The 17861-nt window shown below is 56.4% G+C and overlaps 1 protein-coding gene across 8 annotated transcripts; it reads right to left on the minus strand.

The window, feature by feature from the left end:
* Nucleotides 1–3016: 3016 nt before the first annotated feature.
* CSRNP1 (cysteine and serine rich nuclear protein 1) lies at nt 3017–16236 on the minus strand. Of its 8 annotated transcripts, none has more exons than XM_038570485.1 (5): nt 16125–16236; nt 8470–8723; nt 6122–6381; nt 5288–5602; nt 3017–5202 (listed from the first exon to the last, which is right to left on the minus strand). In XM_038570485.1, exons 2-5 carry the CDS (start codon nt 8714–8716, stop codon nt 4222–4224), a joined length of 1803 nt encoding a protein of 600 aa, XP_038426413.1. In that variant the 5' UTR covers nt 8717–8723; nt 16125–16236; the 3' UTR covers nt 3017–4221. The 8 variants fall into 8 exon arrangements, with proteins under 8 accessions (XP_038426413.1, XP_038426417.1, XP_038426416.1 ...); XM_038570489.1 differs by lacking the exon at nt 16125–16236 and adding an exon at nt 16064–16085; XM_038570488.1 differs by lacking the exon at nt 16125–16236 and adding an exon at nt 16056–16076.
* Between the last annotated feature and the right edge of the window lie 1625 nt (nt 16237–17861).

A 17861-nucleotide genomic window follows, 5' to 3' on the forward strand; every position in this document is an offset into this window, starting at 1 on the left:
TGCATTTTTATTCCAAGCTCTGGAAGGGAGCAGAGGGGAACTAAGAGGTGGCCCTTAAAAATTTCCTACAGCTATTTTAATATTGTTATGTCAGTTTATAAATGCCTCCCCTATCCTTTTTTTTTTTTTTTTTTAAGATTTTATTTATTCATAGAGACAGAGACACAGTCAGAGGGAGAAGCAGGCTCCATACAGGAAGCCCGCCCGGGTCTCCAGGATCACACCCCAGGCTGCATTAAATCGCTATGCCACCGGGGCTGCCCTGCCTCCCCTCTCCTATCTGGTCTCTAGACTCCCAGAGCTCAAGAAGCAGCCACTCCTCCCTACCCCCTGCCCACACCATCCTGCTCAGCTGTGGCACAGAGAGGAGGACCAGCTCAAAAGGTCCTCACTGAGGCTCTGGGTGAGGGAGACCACCATCCTGCAGGTTGTGAGGGCCATTGGCTCACTGTCCATACATTTTGTTGCCTCCCCAAGTCCTCGGCTGGCCTCTGCTAGTCCTCACTGGTTTGGGACACAATCGATTACCCATGCCTGGTGCAGGAAAATACGGCCCAAGAAAAAATAGTTCCCTCTTCAGATTTCATAAAAGACACTGACAAATTTATCCTCCAGAAGCCCTTTCAGCACCTTGGGGGATGAAAGCAGTGGTCCCTAATTAGATGAATTATGTCACTTGTAACTGGGAAGAGGGTGACGAAGGCCACTCTTGCTGCAGCTCCCAACACCTCTCTCCTTGTTTTTCACGATGGCAATAAAGGGCCAGTCTGGCCTTAGAGGAAGGAACTCAGGAGTATAAATTTCCCAAGACCTTCTGCTCTTCGGGCCTCAGTGTCCCCCTCTGTAGCAGGAAATTAGACTCGATCTGCATGTTCCCAAACCATGATACAAATCCCTGCTGATGATAGCAAATATTTTAAAGTTTAATAACTAGGTGTTTAAATATGATCTTTAGATAAAAGTAACTAGCATGATGACCTCATGAATTCATGAGTGCTGTTACTCAGAATGGTTCTAATTTTTAAGCATATTGATAAAATTGATATAAAGCGATATACTATGAGTGGAATGCAGCTATGGCAATATTTTCAAGAGATGTGGTCCAGTGACCAGTTTGGAAACTGAACAGGTAGAGGTTGCTTTTAGAACAGACAGAATTGGGGCACCTGGAGGCTCAGTGGTTGTCTGCCTTCGGCTCAGGGTGTGATCCCAGGGTCCTGGGATTGAGTTCCACATCGGGCTCCCTGCAGGAGCCTGCTTCTCCCTCTGCCTCATAAATAAATAAAATCTAAAAAAAAAAAAAAAAAAAAATTGTCCTTAGTGATAGCTGAGCCTTGTTTTTATAACATCCTGTTGATCATATGCATGGCCTCTTGGTCTGAGTCAATGATCTGGAATGCTTTCTCCAGGTTACTACCACCTTTCCTATGGGAAACCAGTCCCTTTACTAGCATCTGCTTTACAATCTGGTTTCTTGGGGCGGGTTGTTGAGAGAGAGGTTTGTCTGTATGGAGAATGATGCTGTAAAGGATTGTACATTAATCACATTTTTATTGGTGTAAAACTTAAATTGTCTTCATTTATCTAAAAAGAAAAAAAAAAAGCCAGGAAGTGATACTGTTGCATTGGAAGGGAAGCCAGCAGGTTCGGTCCAGCCACAGGCTGTCCATGGGTTAGGAGACTATGGGGGCTTCCAGCCAGGGAACTGGAGCCTTCAGGGGCTGCTGCCCAGAATGCCAGGCTAATCAAAGCAGGGCCTCAGAGCCCTTGGAGAGACCCAGAGTTTGAATTATGCTTGCTGAAGCAATCTCTGCAAGAGGCTTCCCAGGGACCAGCAAGAGGGGAGACAGGACAACTGAATGTACCAGGACACTCCACCCTGAGAAGCCTAAGGCTGTCCCCTGGCTACGCTGGTTACAGGAACAGGCTGCCCATAGGTCAGGCTCCATGCTATGGGTCCTCTCATGGCCAGGTGGCCATGTCCATGCATGTCCAGAGGCAAGAGACAGACACCCAAAGAGTGTCAGAACTGATAAAGAATAAAATGTAGAAGTAGAGGCAGAACTATGAAAACAAAACGAAGTTACAAACATGCACGCGAGGCTTACACACCCCAGGCACTCGTATGTGCGAACTAAACGAGCTTTTGAGACGAGCAGCATTATTATTTGCACAGTACTGAGGACATAAAGACACAGTAGTAGTAGACAGGAAGTGATTTGCCTAAGTCACCTCTGCTGCGTAGTAGAAGAGCTGGGATTTGAACCTGGCACTCTGAGTCCATACTCTTACCCAGTAAGCCACTGAGATGAAATAAGGGGAGCCCAGCACAGAGCAAAAGGCCCAGCATTAGAGTGAGAAAGAGACTCAAATCTGGTCTTGTTTGGTCCTCACTTCCAGCACTTGGAAATCATTATTCCTAAGGGAGAAAGGACCTTGCTCCTCAGGCCCTGGCTGGGACTCCCCAGGGCAGGGTGTGGCTTGCTCCTCTGGCCTGCGGGCCACAAGGCTGCTGGGGACAGGTCAGACGGGTCTGGCTGGCCCAGATGGAGGAGGTCCTACAGCTCTGGTCCCCAGGGCCCTCAGCTGCTCAGCCCCACAGAAGGCCTCCACCAGCCACATCCTGGTGCCTGCCCCTGACTGGGGGGACCCTGCCCTCAGGGTCAGGCCCCACCCAGCTCAGTGTCACCAAGTGGGGAATAGCCTAAGCAGATAGCCCTGTCTCCGGAGACTGCTCTGCTGCTCCCCACCATCCCAGGTGACCACTGGAGACAGAGGGGTTCTGGGAGAGGGAAACCGGCTCCACCTGGAGTGCCAACCTCCCAGCTGGCTTCCTGTCTCCGATGTGACCAGGCTGCATGGAAGTAGGCCCACTGTGCTGTGCCCCCCACTCCTACCCCAACATAGCCTCAATGTCCACACTACCCCACAGGGCCTATCCCCCCTCCCTCCTTGCTACGTCCTGAAGGTGTACCCCCCACCGCAATCTCCCAACTCCTCAAAGTGCAGGCCGCACTGTTAAAAATAGAGCCTCTTTATTGGTACCTGTAAGCTCACGTACAAGGTGTTCCCACAAGCACACAGGCTGGCAAGGCCTCCTGGGCAAGAAGGTAGGCCCAGAGCCTGGGCTTCTTGGCACAGACATAGAGAAAAATGAATAAATTATAGTTCTAACACTCAAGGACGATACAGAAATAAGGATGCAAAACTCAACCCCAGCAAATGAAGGGACATAGGAGCTGCAAAGGGGCTACCCCTCACTCCAGCCAACTGACCTTAGAGCATGGGCAGGTGGCCCAGGCAGGCAGGCAGTGCCCAGAAAGCCCTGAGATAGTAGTCAGGGGCATGCTGCGGGCCCCAAGGTTAGCCCCTTGCCCTCTCTGGGCCTCCTGCTTCCCTTCTACATTACTGGCCCAGGTAAAGGCTGTGGCCTTCAGGGAGGAAGATGAGGAGGCAGAGGACAGGAAGCAGAGGGGGCTGTGTGGGGCAGAAGCGGGTTTTGGTCACGGTTGAGCAGTCCGGCCCAGCCCCCTACCGCAATGCTGTCCTCAGCCACCCACCAAGAGCCAGGCATCTGCCCCAGGAGACATAGGGCCCAGGTTCACACCTGCTTTATACCAAAGCCCAGGCAGGGCAGGGTTGTGGGACTACAAGGCAAAAGGGCCTTACAGGGGTCTGTGCCCCACCCTGACCCCGGCACGGCCCCCCATCCAGAGGGGAGAAGCCTGTGCCATCTAGTCTCCAAATAAATTATGGAAATAAATTATAGTCTTCACAGTCCAGAAAATACAGCCACCTGGGTGGGTCTGGGGCTCAGGGTAGCAGGAGAAGCCATTAGAAGTGGCTGATCTCAGCCTTGTATTGTTCGGGCTAAGGAACATCACACAAGACCAAAAAGGGGTCTGCAAAGCTCCAGAGGAGCCCTGTTTCCTCCTGTTCCTGGCACACACCGTGGAAGTGGAAGTAGAGACTGTATGGGCTTTGGGGGGTGGGGGTGGGGGGCCAAGTGGCTGAAAAGGAAAGCCCCCTCCCCGCCCTCTCTCCAGCACAGAAAGTTACAAAAATAAATAAATCAATCCAGAGTGTTGCACAAAAATCAGGAGTGCCCACATGGATGAGCCAGCCAAAGGGAAACCCTTAACATACAGACCTCAGGGAGTCCCCATTATTACTACAAGGCAGCTCTTGGGGCTCTCGGGACCGTGGGAGGTACCCTTGTCCTCACACAGGCACTGGCCCCACCAGAGGCGCGGGGGCAGTATCCTCAAACAGCTGGCTGTCCACAAAGGGAGTCAGGGCCTCGGCAGCTGCATCAGGCAGGCCCATGATGGACTCCAGGAAGCAAGCGCCAGCGTCCCCTGGTGGAGAAAAGGCAGGCAAGGGGAAGCAGGGTGCCTCGAGGTTGTCCAGGCTGTCAGACACCTTCCGGGAGGTGTAGTGAGGCCCCAGACTATAGTCCGGCAGGGCCTGGAGCAGCTCGAAGGAGTCACAGGAAGACAAGCTGAGGTCCACAGAGTCGCTCTGGCCAGCGTCCGAGCTGGGCAGCACCGAGGTGCCAGGGAGGCTTCCTTCTCCCAACCCCACAAGGCCCCCGTTTAGGAAGAAGCTGGCATCCAGGTTGGCATTTTCATCCAGGATGCCCGACGTGAGGCTAGAGCTGGAATAGCTGTGGGTCCAGCCGGCCAGGCCACCAGGGTCACCAGTACCAAAGATATCAGCGGGGTGGAAACAGCTGAGGTTGTCGAGGCCCCCCACCCCCCCTTCCTCTTCCTCCTCCTCCTCTCCTCCTAGGTCAGAGTCACTGAGACTCAGGACCCGGGCCAGGCTGTCATCATCCACGTCAGGCTGGAAGCCAGGGACAGGCAGGGCTGGGTGCGTGGCGCTGCTGGGGGCCTCACTTGTACCCGAAGCTGTGGACGAGTCGGTCATGTCGCTGCTACAGCTGTTCTCGCCCAGCTCACTGCTCACAGGGGGCTTGGCCAGAGGAAAAGCAGGAGCCAGGGCCTGCTCAGCGGGGCTGGCTGGGCTGCCCGGGGCAGGAGCCTCTAGCTCCCCCAGGCTCTCAGCCCCCTGCTCCAGCTGCAGGCGGGTAAGCGTGTGCAGGAAGTGAGTCTGCACCCGGGCCTGATTGAATTCCACGCGGCCCTTGGGGTTCTCGCAGCCCTCCCTGCAGCAGCCGCAAGGGAACGCAGTGTGGTCCATCTGCAGAGAGAAAGCAGAGTGTGAGCAGGGATCCCACGGAGCCTGGAGGAGCCCTGGAGTTCCAGCTCCCCTTCCCGGCCCACACCTGGCACTTGATGCCTGCCAGACTGCAGCTGCAGGTCTCAGGGTCACAGACCCGATCACAGCGACAGCCGCAGTCCTCCCGGGACTGGCGTAGGGCCTGCAGCTCCCGCCTCTCCTCGCGATCAATCCTCCGCACACCAGCAGCCCGCAGCAGAGCCCGTCGCCGCCGGGCCGGGTAGGGCTGTAGGAAGGTCATTTCCTCCAATCGGCCACCTGCCACGGCCACAGCCAGGTCCTCTTCTACAGAGGCGTCATCGATGGCGTCCACTGTGAGTGGCAGGCTCGCCTCCGTCTCGGGTACCCCAGACTCCGCAAACTGTGTGCATGGGAGAGAGGAGGGACGTGAGGGTCTTGGCCCCCACAACCATTAGTCACTTGACAAATGCTCCCTGCATGCTTACTCTGGGCTGGGAACCTCGGATACCACGTGAACCCTCAGGCCAGGAACACCACCCTCAGGGCATCTGTAAAGATATCTCCTGTTCCTGCCATTCCCCAGTTTGCGCACAACCCCCCCCCCATTCCCCCCCCCCACAGCCCACCCGACTCACTGACCCCTGATGTCCCATCAATTCCACATCCCCCTGCAGTGTGGTCAGACAACATCAGGCACCACACCCCCAGCCCCCACAGCAAACGCAGGCCCTTCCACATCCCACTCTATCTGCAGATAATCCAGTCAACAGGCCCTGATGGAGCAATACTGGCTCCAGGGGCCTCTTTCCCTAAATGCGTATGTAGTGAGCTAACTGGCCCCCACCCCAAAGCTCCACCCCTCCAGGCTAGGCCTTCAGAAGCCGGCCCAAGGCACAGGCTGTGCAGAAGGTCTCCCTACCTTCCACCGTAGAGCCTCCAACTTCTCCTCCTTCAAGCGTAGGCGCAGCTTCTCACGCCGTGCCCGGGCTTGCTCCTGTGTAAATTCAGCCAAGGAGAAGCGGCGGCAGGCAGTGTGGCGGGGGGCCATACCCAGAGTGCAGCCACCTCGGCTGGGCACGCTGGTGAAGCCTTGGCACCGGGGAAAGTAGAAGACAGTGATGCCATCGAAGGCTACGCGGCCTGGACGCTTCCGGGGAGCCCTCTTCAGGATGGACAGGGCTAGAAGGCAGGGAGGGAAGGGGCAGGGCATTAGTTCTCCATGAGGGACTGCATAACCTCCAGGAAGATGACGCTCAATTGCCTCTCCTCACACTTCCCGCTCTGACCTCCCACCATGGAAAAAGAAATGGATCTGAATTTAAGAGCCAGCCTGGCTGAGATTAGAGCCAGAATGGTAAATTTGAATGCCATTCCTAGGTCAACACAGGCTTACCATTATTTACCAATCCAAATGACAGCATCTGTGGGATTAAACATCTTTCCCATCTTTACTGGCCATTTATAGGTTCCTTATGCAGTTTTCTATAGTTTTTTTATTGATTTGTAGGAGCTCTTTATATATGATATTAAAGACACTGATCATCTAATATTTTATCTTTGAAATATTTTAGTCTTTTATTTTTGTTCGAGGCATTTTACCAAATAACTTCTAAGGCCATGAAATTTAAAATATATTGATCTTTTCCTTTATAGCTTCTTGCACTTTGTGACAGGCTTAGAAGGCTGTTATTTGGAACTGCCTTTCTAAGTTATGAACTGTATACTGATTAGTAAGCTATGCATTTGGTATATATATTTTTAAAGATTTTATTTATTCATGAGAGACAGAGAGAGATATGCAGAGACACAGGCAGAGGGAGAAGCAGGCTCCAAAGCAGGGAGCCTGATATGGAACTCGATCCAGATCCAGGGACTCCAGGATCACGCCCTGGGCTGAAGGCAGGTGCTAAACCGTTGAGCCACCCAGGGATCCCCACATTTGGTATATTCTATACAAATATTGGTATACTATTACTTTTTATTGGGTTGAACCATAAGTAGTTACCATAAAACAAATGAATATTGGCAATTGTATTTCAATTTAATATTTTGCCTGTCCTGATCCAATACATAGAATTCTTATTCTCACTGCAAACTGAACTGGGTAGCACTTACTAAGCAATGTTAACTATTAGTGGTGACAGCATCTTTATCTTGTTCCTTAGTTGGATGGCTTCCAATATTTCCTCATCAATTAAAATGCCAACTTTGGGGTTGAGATACATATTTTTCATCACTTAGGATAGAATTTACTTATCTCTATTTTACCAAGGGTCTTATCTAGAAGGAACATTATATTTTATCAAATGTTGTGCTTGAGTGTCTGCCTTCAGCTCAGGTCGTGATCCCGGAATCCTGGGATCGAGTCCCACATCAGGTTCCCCACAGGGAGCCTGCTTCTCCCTCTGCCAATGTTACTGCCTCTCAATCTGTATCTTGCACGAATAAATAAAGAAAATCTTAAAAACAAAATTTTTCAGCATCTACAGTGGTTCTCATATTTTTCCTCCTCTGACATAGTCATTGGGTAGACTTTACGATTGGATTTTATAAATATTAAACCATTCTCATTTTGCCAAGATAAACCCACAGTTTAGTCAACATACTGTCAGGTCCTGTGTGCTAAAAATCATACTTTTTTTCTATGGATGATACACAGATATACTACATAAACAAGACACCATAGCCAGGGTATTAAAATGTCATGGCAGGGGTAATTAGGAAAAATATGTCTAACAAAGGCTCCATGGGGTTGGGGGCAGCGATAATGGAAAACAAAGTTGAAGAATACTGCTTTAGGGCTGTCTTGGTCATTTTGAAATCAGAGTGACGCCAGCTTGAAAAATAACTGGGGAAGAAACTTTTCCACTATGTTCAGGCAAAGCCAAACAGCATTTTGACAGGAGAGGGACTGGCTGGACAGGCCCCACAGTGCAGAAGTGTGGGGCGTGGGACTCCAGTGATTCAATTGGCAGGACAAGGTGTGCAAGCTAGAGAAACGAAACTGGAACATAAGGAGGAGCTGGAGCCAGAGGGCCCCAGGGCCACCCTGGGGAGCTAGGCAGGGAGTCCTGAGGTCAAAGGTGAATCTAGCTGGGCCCACGTGCCTCTGGACAGAGGGCATTCCCGAGTGACCCCTGTGTTACAGGAAGTGGCCAAGGTGGGGACACGACCTCCAGAGGCCAGAATAGCTTCGTCAGGGGCCTCCCAATTTCATCTTCAGGAAGGAAGAAGGGGTGTGGTGGCTCCCAGGGGTGGGGGACTCACGCGTGAAACTTCGGAAGTCACAGAAGTCACGGGCAGGCAAGGGCAAGTGATCCCAGGGGCCCTCCTCATCCGAGTCCCAGGCCAGGGAGACTGAAGAGCTGGGAGAGCAGGAGCAAGAACGGCGGCCCGGGGAAGACAAAGAGGAGGAGGAGGAGCAGAGCGAGGAGGAGTCCTCATCCAGCTGGTCAAACTTCCTCTTCAGTGGCCCAGTCATGGTGATGCCGGGGGTACTCTGGGGTCTGGGCATTGGCAGCCTGGAATGGAAAGGAGAAAGTTCTGAGCGGCAGGCCTGAGGGCAGGCGGTGGGTGCTTGGCCGCGGTCAACTCCGCCCTGACCCTCCCAGGAGACCCGGGCCCCCTCGGCTCTGTGTGCAGGGGGCACAGCTCCAGGAGGCTTCTTGCCACCGGCAGAGCACTGAGGCCCAGACCCTCATCCTGGCGCTTGCCGACTCCCACCACCTCTGCGCAAGAGCCTTCCCAGGACACCACCAGGAACCTTCCCCACCACCTCCCACAGCCCACCTCCACACACGCATACCCCAGACCAACAGATGGACTGACAGACCTCGGCCTGGCCTCGCTCATTCCCCGACAGGAATCCTGGGGGCTGACTCACTGGCTGGGTGATTCACACGGCTTGCATCTGTGTGCCTTTGTGTGTGTGAGGCCGTCTGCCACAGCCTGCACAGCCATGTACGGAGGCTCTGCTTCCTCCTCCTCCTCCTCCACCACCAACCCGCAGCACACCCACAGACACACCAGCCTGCGCGCGCGCGCGCACACACACACACACACACACACACACACAGTCTGTCTCTCTCTCTCTCTCTCCCCTCCTGTCTCTCTGGGGCCAGGTTGACCAGGGTACTCTGGGAAACAGGCTGGCTTTGACACTGGCCCCGATTCCCAGACACAGGACTTTCCGGAGCCCCTCCTCTCCTGTGACAGAGCCACTCAGACTTTCCCTCAGAAACTCCCGCCCCACAGAAGTCCCCTGCCTCCAGGCCTGGCTGGGCTTCATGTTTCTCTGACAACTCCTGTTTGATCTTAAAAATTTGTCTACATCTCCAATATCTAACCCTGTTTGTTTGAATTAACTTCCTATGGAAATTATTTTTCTCCCCCTTGAAAAACAAACAAAAAACCAACAACTCTTAGTGAAACTGATCGGTCAAGAGGATGTCCTATCTCCTGTCACAGAGCTTACTGTGCCTCCCTCTTGGGGGGCTGAAAGCCTCCTACAACCCGGATGGCCTCGGCCAGGAGGAGTGGACTTTGCATTGCACCCTAGCTTGCCCCACCCGCCCCACCCCCCCACCCCGGCCTCAACTATCCCTGGGAATCCCCAAAGGACAAAGGATGCAGTTCTAAGGGCTGAGCTACCTTGTCTCTCGGTGTCCAGCAGGGCCCAGGCCCAGGCCCCAGGAGGTCACCAGGAGGAAGGGGAAACGGTGCGGAGGCCCCAGGGCTGGGAAGCCCCTCCCCCACTGTCATCACAGGAAACGAGAACAGGAAAAACCAACCAAAAGGCTGCAGAACTCCCCTACTCAGGTGTCCCTTCTAAACACCCCTTCCCCCCTTGCCAAGCCTACTAGCAAGTCTCTAGATCCCAGACCTAAAGGGTGTGCGGTCAGCGGACTTACTGGATAAAAGTCTCCAGAAGCACAAAGCACGGCCTCTTCCCAGACAAGAGAGAAGCAAGAGAAACTCCCCTCCTTGCTAACCTTCACACTGGGGCTGGGGAAGAGAATGCACAGGTGCTTCCGGGGGCTTCTCAGCGGGTAGTTTCTCAGGCTTGGCACCCGCACCCCCTACAAACCACAAACAAAAACAACCCAGCTCCCAGCTGACCTGCAGGCTCTCCCAGGAGAGGAGGGAACTCATGCCCCAGAGCCAGGCACACACATACACACACGTGCAGACCCACAGAGACACACAGTAACATCCGTGGGCAAACCACACCCACTTACCCTGCTCCTACCAGCCCCGCAGGGAGACCTCATCCTTTCCCAACTCCAGATGCTGTCTACAGGGTGGCGGATGCGGAATCACACGCCCAAACCCCAATCCCCACTTTTTATCTCTGCCTGGCCGTCCCTTAGAAACATAAAATTCCAGAGGCCCCAAATCGAACCCCTTGTCTCTGTTCCCCACCAACCCCCCCCACCGTGCCATCTGTTCCTCTTCCTGTGTTCCCTATCTTAGTAACGGCACTGCCACCCACCCAGTTACTCAAGCCAGAAACCTGCAGCCACTGTCAATCCCCTCCCTCTCCCTCCAGCCACATCCAGGCCCCCCAGTCCTGCAAGTACATGCCAGGCCACTTAATGCACACAAGGCTAGGCACAGACACAGTGGGCACTGGGGAGGCCATCAGCACACTGTGAAGAACCTTGGTTCCAGAACCAGACTGCCTGCCTTTGCATTGCACCCTAGCTTGGCTATGGCTGGACTGTTTGAGCCTGGTCAAGGTCCTTATTAAGCTCCCTGTGTCTCTGATTCTAGGTCTTAGAACTTCATAGGGTTGGGGGGTGTACGTAAATCAATACATGTCAAGTTCTTAGCACAGTGCTAAGTGCTGAGGGAACATGTCATTCTACGCTGGGAGCTCTTCCGAAGGAGCTCCCGGACACAACAACATGTGAATCTCAGTGATGTCCCGTGGAATGAAAGAAGCCAGACACAAGAATATATAAGTGAATGAAGTTCAAGGAAAGGCAAACCCATTCAGGGATGACACAAGTCAGAATTGGCGGGGGGGGGGGGGGGGGGGGGGGGGGCAGGGTTGATATACACTGTGGACAATGACGGTGAGGGGTGGGGGGCACTTCGGGTCAGGTGGGTTTCTCAGAAAGTTCTCTGGTGATCTGGCTGGTGGTTCCATGAATGTCTAAAACTGAAAATTCATCTAACTGCACACCTAAGATTCACATGCTTTATGTATTTTATATATGTCTCCTTCAGTTTTCAATCTATTATCCTTATGTCTCTGTCCCCACCACTACTGTCCACATGCCCTGCTTCTGCTCCTGCCATCCCCCTGCAGTCACAGTGATCTTCCTAAACCACATCTCTGCCTGCCACCCCCGTGCTTAGGAAAGCTGGCCCTTAGGATCAAGCCTAGAATTCCACGAGAGGCTGAAGTAGGCCTGGCTGTTGCCTCCCCATTCTCCCCTCACTATATTCCAGCTGAACTTGCAGTTCCCCTAATTGCTACGACCTGCCGGCCTCCTGGCCTTTGCACAAGCTGGAACCCAGCCTACTCTCCCTTAATAGTCACTTCCAAGAGGGCCTCCCTGAAACCCCCGCTCCTCACTCCTGATTCCATGCCTCTCTGGGCTCCCAGGGATTCCCCTATCGGGGCCCTTCTCTCGAGGTCTTGCTGTGGCCTCACTGCCTGGCCAACTCAGTACCCATGCCTAGAACAGAATCTGGCACAGGGAAGGCACCTCAACACCAGCAGAGGTGGACCTCTGGGGGTGACTGGTCAGTGTGATCTCCTGATCCTGTCAATTAAAGCCTCCACCAGGGGGTTTAAGCCACAGGAGGGGCGACTCTGAGAGTAGAAGCCCAGACTGCAGGCAGGTGCCAACATAGGCATCTCAGGAGGCTCCCTGTTCCCCAGAAGTAAACAAATAGATACCAAGGAAGCAGATTTAAGCCAGACACCCTGGCTCTGCCTCGGGCATGTCTACAGAACGGAAACTGAAGGTGAAGTCATTATATGCTCCAAGGCTGCAGACAGGAAAACAGGGACCCCAAGAAAGCGACAGCCATGCTACAGATTCTAGTGATGAACCCCTAGCAGGGTCTGCAGACCTAGGATGTAATGAGGACCCAATCTCTTCGCCAACACCCCTCTGGGGTAGAGGGAGAAGGAGCAGCACTTCGATCTGGCGCTTCCCTGTACCACCTGGGAATCCAGAGGCCGACAGAGGCAGAGGCAGAAGATGAGAAAAAGACTCAGCCAGAGACAAGGACAGGCCAAGTCAGAAGAAGGAATGAGAGATAGTGAAAGAGTCCAAGAAAAGTGTCAGACAGTGAGTCAGAGGAGGGGGGAGGGGCCCTGAACAGCTACCCAGGAATAAGGATCCCAACCGTGGCTCTGCTCCCAGGGCCATCACCGGCCCTCTCCTAGGGTCCTGGAGGAAGGAAAAGCAATTCCCAGGAGCTGGCTCAGACAGAAATACCACACCCCCAGAAGCCCCAGAGACAGGCCCCAGCCCGAATCAAAGAGAGCCAGGCTTCTTCCGGGATCTGCCTGGGGTGGGGGTGGGGGTGGGGGTGGGGGTGTCAGCTCCTGTCATTGCACAGAGGAGCTGACAGCTTAGGATGAGGGGGTGACACTTCCCCACTCTTCTACCCACAACTATCTACACACTCAGGCCACGCTGTGAATCCTGGGAAGGCCATCTCACCCTGGGCACCAGGAAAATGGATCATCTTTGGGGGTCAGGGGCCTATCTCAAGGCCTCTGGGAAGTCACCTCTTCCAGGAGCTCAGCAGCCCCAATGCCCCAGGACCCCCACCAGGGCTGATATCGGGGAGAGGGCACCTTCAGCTGCCTGCAATCTCCTCGGGGAATCTGAAGAATGTGTCCTTTAACCTCAGAGCCCCAGGCCTTGGTCAGGCCAGCTCCCCCCAACACCTGGAGTCATGTGGCCCCAGACCCTCAAGAACTACTTCCTGGGAGGAAAGGACACCTCTGAGTACCCCCGGCCCCCACTGGGATTGGCTAGCAAAACAACCTGGGCAGCACAAAGAGGGCAGACAGGAAGCCTTACTACACCCCATCCCCCCATCCCTCTGAAAGTGATCCCAGGGGAGGGCAGTTCCTCAGCCTTGGCCTCCAGGGCCTGGCACTGGGTAGGTGCCAAATGTTTGCTGGCTACAGGAGGCCAACTGCTCCTGCAGAAGGGAAATTGCACCTGACAGCCACTGCTTCCTCCACCTAAGCAAGGCCCTCCCTCTTCATTCACATTCATTCATTCATCCATTCATTTATTCATTCAACAAAGACGGAGCTCCTGTGACACGCCAAGCACGGTCAGGCACTTGGGCACACAGGGAGCAAGAGCCACACTAGGACTGCACTCTTGCAGCTTTTGAATTTAAGGGCAAGGAGCGTGCATGCTCCTCGGTGAGCGCTGGGATGGTGGTCAGAGGGGAGGGGCAGGAGGGGGAAGGCTGAGGGTAAAAGCTGTCTCCAGGAGGGAGGGAGGTGGGAAGAGTTCAGAGGGGGCACAGCGTGTGAGGGAGAGCCAGCAGGGGGAGGGGGAGGGGCATCCTGGGGCAGGTTTCGGGAGCCAGGGCGGGCGGAGCAGGCTTTAGCCTGAGGCCACTGGAAGCCACCGGAGGGTTTAAGTAGGGAGTGACAATACCAGATTTGCATTTTAAAAAGATGGCTCAGGCTCCGGCCTAGGGGGGTGTGACTAGTGGGCACCGAGCCAGGGCTAGGTGAGCGATGACAGGATGGGGAGGGCAGAGGGGAAGGGGAATAGCCTTGGTGACCTCCGGACGTGGAGACGGAAGAAGGCAGTGATGTCAAGGATCCGGGGGTGAGCGGAGGCGGCCGGCACCGGGGGCCGCGAGACCTCTGAGCCGAGGTGTGCGGTGGGCGGGGGCGCCGGCGCCCCGGGGCTCCTCCCGGGTCGGCAGCGCGGGCCACTGTGTGCTGTGCGGGGCGCGGGAGTGGCTGAGAGTGTGACGGCTGCTGGGGCGGGGACGTTCAAGGTGCGCGCCTGTGGAAGGGCCCCGGGGAGGGGAAACTGAGGACCGCGAGGAAGTGGGTGCCGGGCAAGCCAGAAGTGCGTGGGAGGGAGCCTACGTGTGCCCGCGGCTGTCCGGCGGGGCTGCGCCCGTGACTCACGGCCGTGGCCTCTGCGCGCGGCGGCGGCTGACAGGCAGGTGAGCGCGCCGCACGGTCCCTCCCCCCTCCCGCCGTCGGGGTCCGTGACTCACGAGCCGCACTCCTGCCCGCGCTCCCCCGCGCTCCCCCGCGCTCCCTCCCCGGCCCCCGCCGGCCCGGGGCGCGGCGCCCGCGCGCAGGGGGCGGGGGCGGGGGCGGGGGCGGGAGCCCGAGGGGGAAGGCGACGAATGTCACCTGCTCCGGCCCCGCGAGGAACTTCTGAAAAGTTCTCGGCAACTGGGCCGGAGGGAAACTCCAGGGGCCGCGCGCACCCCGACACCCGCGCCCGCCTCGGCGCTGCCACCGCGCCCGGCTCGGCTTCTCGGGGTCCCGGCGGCGGCGGCGCGGGGGAGGGGAGCGGAAAACCCGCCACCCCCGCCTCCCCGCCTCCCCGCCTCCCTCCCCCGACGCCGGCCGGCGCGGGCTGGGCGCGGGCCTCCCCCACCCGGCGCGGGCCCCGGGCGGCGGGGGGCAGCCGGCAGGGCGCGGGGGCGCAGCCCGCCCCGCCCCGCCCCGCCCCCGCGGGCGCCCCCTCCCCGGGTGCCGGCCCGCCAGGCCCGTCGCCGCGCCGCGCTCACCTGCGATCCGGGCGCCCCCCGGGCACCGCCGCCCCCGCGTCCCGGCCGGGGACGCCCCCCGCGCCGCGGCCCCGTGCGCGCTCGGCCGGCAGCCGTCGGCCCCGCAGCCCCCGGCTCTGCGCGTCCGGCAGCGGCGGCGGCGGCGGGAGACTGGCTGCGCCCGGCCCCGCCCGCCGCTCCGCCCTCCTCGTCAGTGGAAAACTCCGGGGCTCGCCGCGCTGACGCACGCCCGGCCTCCCGCCAGGCCGCCCGGCAGCCCCGCCCCGGAGGCGCCGCCTCCCCCGCCGCGAGCCCGGCCCGGCCCGGCCCGGCCCGGCCCGGCGGCGGCGGCGGCGCGGAGCGGGGCCCGGCTGCGGACTCTGACCCCGCGCGGGCGCCGGCCCCGCCCCGCCCCCCGCCCCCGGCCCCGGCCCCCGCCCCGGCTCTGGAAGTGGCGGACGCTCCCGGCCGGCAGAGCAGGGTCGCGAAGATCCCCCCTCGCCCCACCGCCCCCATTCGCAGATGGGTAGCCTGAGGCCCCGGGCGGCGCGGCGTCCGGAAGGCCACCCGGCGGCGGTGGCAGGGCCGAGGCCGTCTCCAGGCTTTCACCCCCCCCGCCCCCCGCCCGAGCCAGCTGCTATCATCCAATCTAAACGTCCTTCCTCTGCGCCCTCCTTACCCCCCCCCCCCCCCATCTGCCAGAAAAGTAAACTATGGCCGGAGAGAAACCTGAGCAGGGAGGGGAGAGAGGTAGCGGGGAGGGGGTGGAGGTCACCAGGGGTCTGACCTTCACCTCTGCTACGGACCAGAGACCCTGCAAAAGCCCTGAGCTGGGGATTCCTGGAAACAGTCTCCCCCAACCACCCCCACCCCATCCCTTCTTTAAAAAAAAAAAAAAGGTTTCTTCCGAGCCAGACCCTGGCCACTTAAAATGGCCCACTGCCTTCTCTGCTCCCGCCAAGGCCTTTCCTGACTAGGGGCCAACTTTCCCTGCATTATTGCGCGGGGGGAAGTGTGTGCATGCTCCGGCAGCGAGCCCTGGCCTGGAGACCATCCCCTGCCCTTCTTCCCAACCTCAGGCCAGACCTTACCCCCCTCGCGTCTCCCTTGAGCGTTTCTACCTTCACACCTTTGCTACACAGCGCTCCTCTCGCCTGGATTGCCTGTCTGCCTTCTAGAACGCTGCTTACCAGAATCTCACAGCCTTTAAGGTCTCAGCTTGCACTGCCTCCTCCAGGGAGCCTTCGTGGGAGCTTGACCCTCCCCCTCCCAGTCCTGCTCCCGCTGCATTCTGGGTTTTTCTCTGACTGTCCTAGATGAATGCTGTCACTGACTAGCCCAACCCTCAGGATTCCTTTCTACCTTCCTTCAGGTGGGGGGTGGGGGTGACCTCTCCTGCCTGGGTGGCTCTGGGGTGGAGAGGTCGGTGAGGGCCTTTCTTGAGCCACAGGTGCTTGTGTGGAGTGGGCCAGAAGGGGTCGGCTTGCCCTTTACCTTTCCAGGGAAGAAAAATGGAAGGAAAGCAGGTCGGAGGAAGCTATAGCTCTTGTCCTTTGCGTTTGTATTGAGTGTGTGTGCCCCGGGGAACTGTAGAGGTAGGTGTCTGGACAGCTGAAGAAAAGCTTCCAGTGACTTCCCAGTGTCCTCAAGGCTCAACTCTGTGGGGCCTACAAAGCCCAAATAATCTGGCCCTTGCTCACCTTGGCAGCCTCACCTGTCTCTCTCTGTGCTCCCATCCCCCACTCCCCTGCTCCTCCATTTAAGTGTCTGTAATAGCTATACACGTCTTTTTATTTACACACTGTACATGTAATATTGGTACAGCTGCACGTAGTTTTAATTTACATGTGAGGTATTCTGTTCTAAATCTCATTAAGTTTCTGCCAGCATTCTCTCTGCCCTCCCACCCACACCTCTTGATAACCACTCCAGTCCTGTTTGCTGGCCATCAGTTTTGGGGCTGTGTCCTCCTCATCCTGATTCAGACTTCCCAAGATGCTCATCTCCAGCCAGCACCTACATTGCACTCGGTTGTGTGGTTTACTTGTGCATTTCTTTGTGTTGTCTGGGGGTAATGGGAGGGCAGGGGCTGTGTCTGACTCTCTTCAGTGCTCAGTAAGAACCTGTTGAATACATTTGGTGTACCTGGTAAATGGGTACAGGGAGCTGAGCTGGGGCTCTAGGTGTGTGCAGGACTGGAAGTGGAAATGGAAGGCTCATCAGCACACAGTGGTACATTGAAGCCACTGGTGTGGCTAAAACAGCTCAGAAGGAGTTTAAAGGCTCCAGAGCTGGGTATCAGTCATTAGATGTGACTCAGCCCTTACGGCTATGATGGCAGGTGGCCACCCACCCACCACAACCCCCTCAGACACTCAGCCCTGTCCTCCTCGTGGCTTCTGCTGGCTGCAGACCTTTTTGGTTCCAAGGAATCCTTTATTTTCTTCTGCTGCTGCCTCCTTCCTGCCTCTAAATCCTCTGATCAGGTCCCCAGGAGAAAGGGGTTTCTATGACCTACAGTGGAGTGGAGTTCTAGTCCTCTCTATCTCTCTGGACTTCAGTCTTCCAACTTGTAATATGGAGGCATTGGACCAGAGAACCCCACCAGCTTCAACATTCCTTGAGTTACTTTCTAGAAGATGCTGCCTGCTGATCATCTGGGCAGAGCTGAGCTGAGCCCTGGAGTTAATGGGGAGTCTCAGGCTGCCCAGGTTTGCATCCTGCTGGGCAGTGTATCGGAGAAACTGGACAAGACAGAGACCAGGGCAGGGAGTTGGCAAGGGCTGGAGTGGGGGCTTAGAGCAGGGAGACCAATGGGTCATAGGGTTTGAGGGGCAGGAAGGGAAGGACAGAATAAGAAAATATAGGAGAAAAAAAATAATCAAATAAGTGATGTGTTTTCTCCAGTAAAGTGTCTCCCTGTCCTG

This window comes from Canis lupus, chromosome 23, assembly GCF_011100685.1.
Source record: "Canis lupus familiaris isolate Mischka breed German Shepherd chromosome 23, alternate assembly UU_Cfam_GSD_1.0, whole genome shotgun sequence".
Taxonomy (NCBI): Eukaryota; Metazoa; Chordata; class Mammalia; order Carnivora; family Canidae; genus Canis; species Canis lupus.

Excerpts from the sequence above, each read along its gene's own strand:
- CSRNP1 (XM_038570482.1), bottom strand. The coding sequence starts at position 9,054 with ATGAGCGAGGCCAGGCCGAGGTCTGTCAGTCCATCTGTTGGTCTGGG. Across the intron at positions 5,603-6,121 it reads TGGAGGCTCTACGGTGGAAG|TTTGCGGAGTCTGGGGTACC; the intron begins GTAGGGAGACCT and ends CCATGCACACAG. Across the intron at positions 5,203-5,287 it reads TGGCAGGCATCAAGTGCCAG|ATGGACCACACTGCGTTCCC; the intron begins GTGTGGGCCGGG and ends TTCTCTCTGCAG.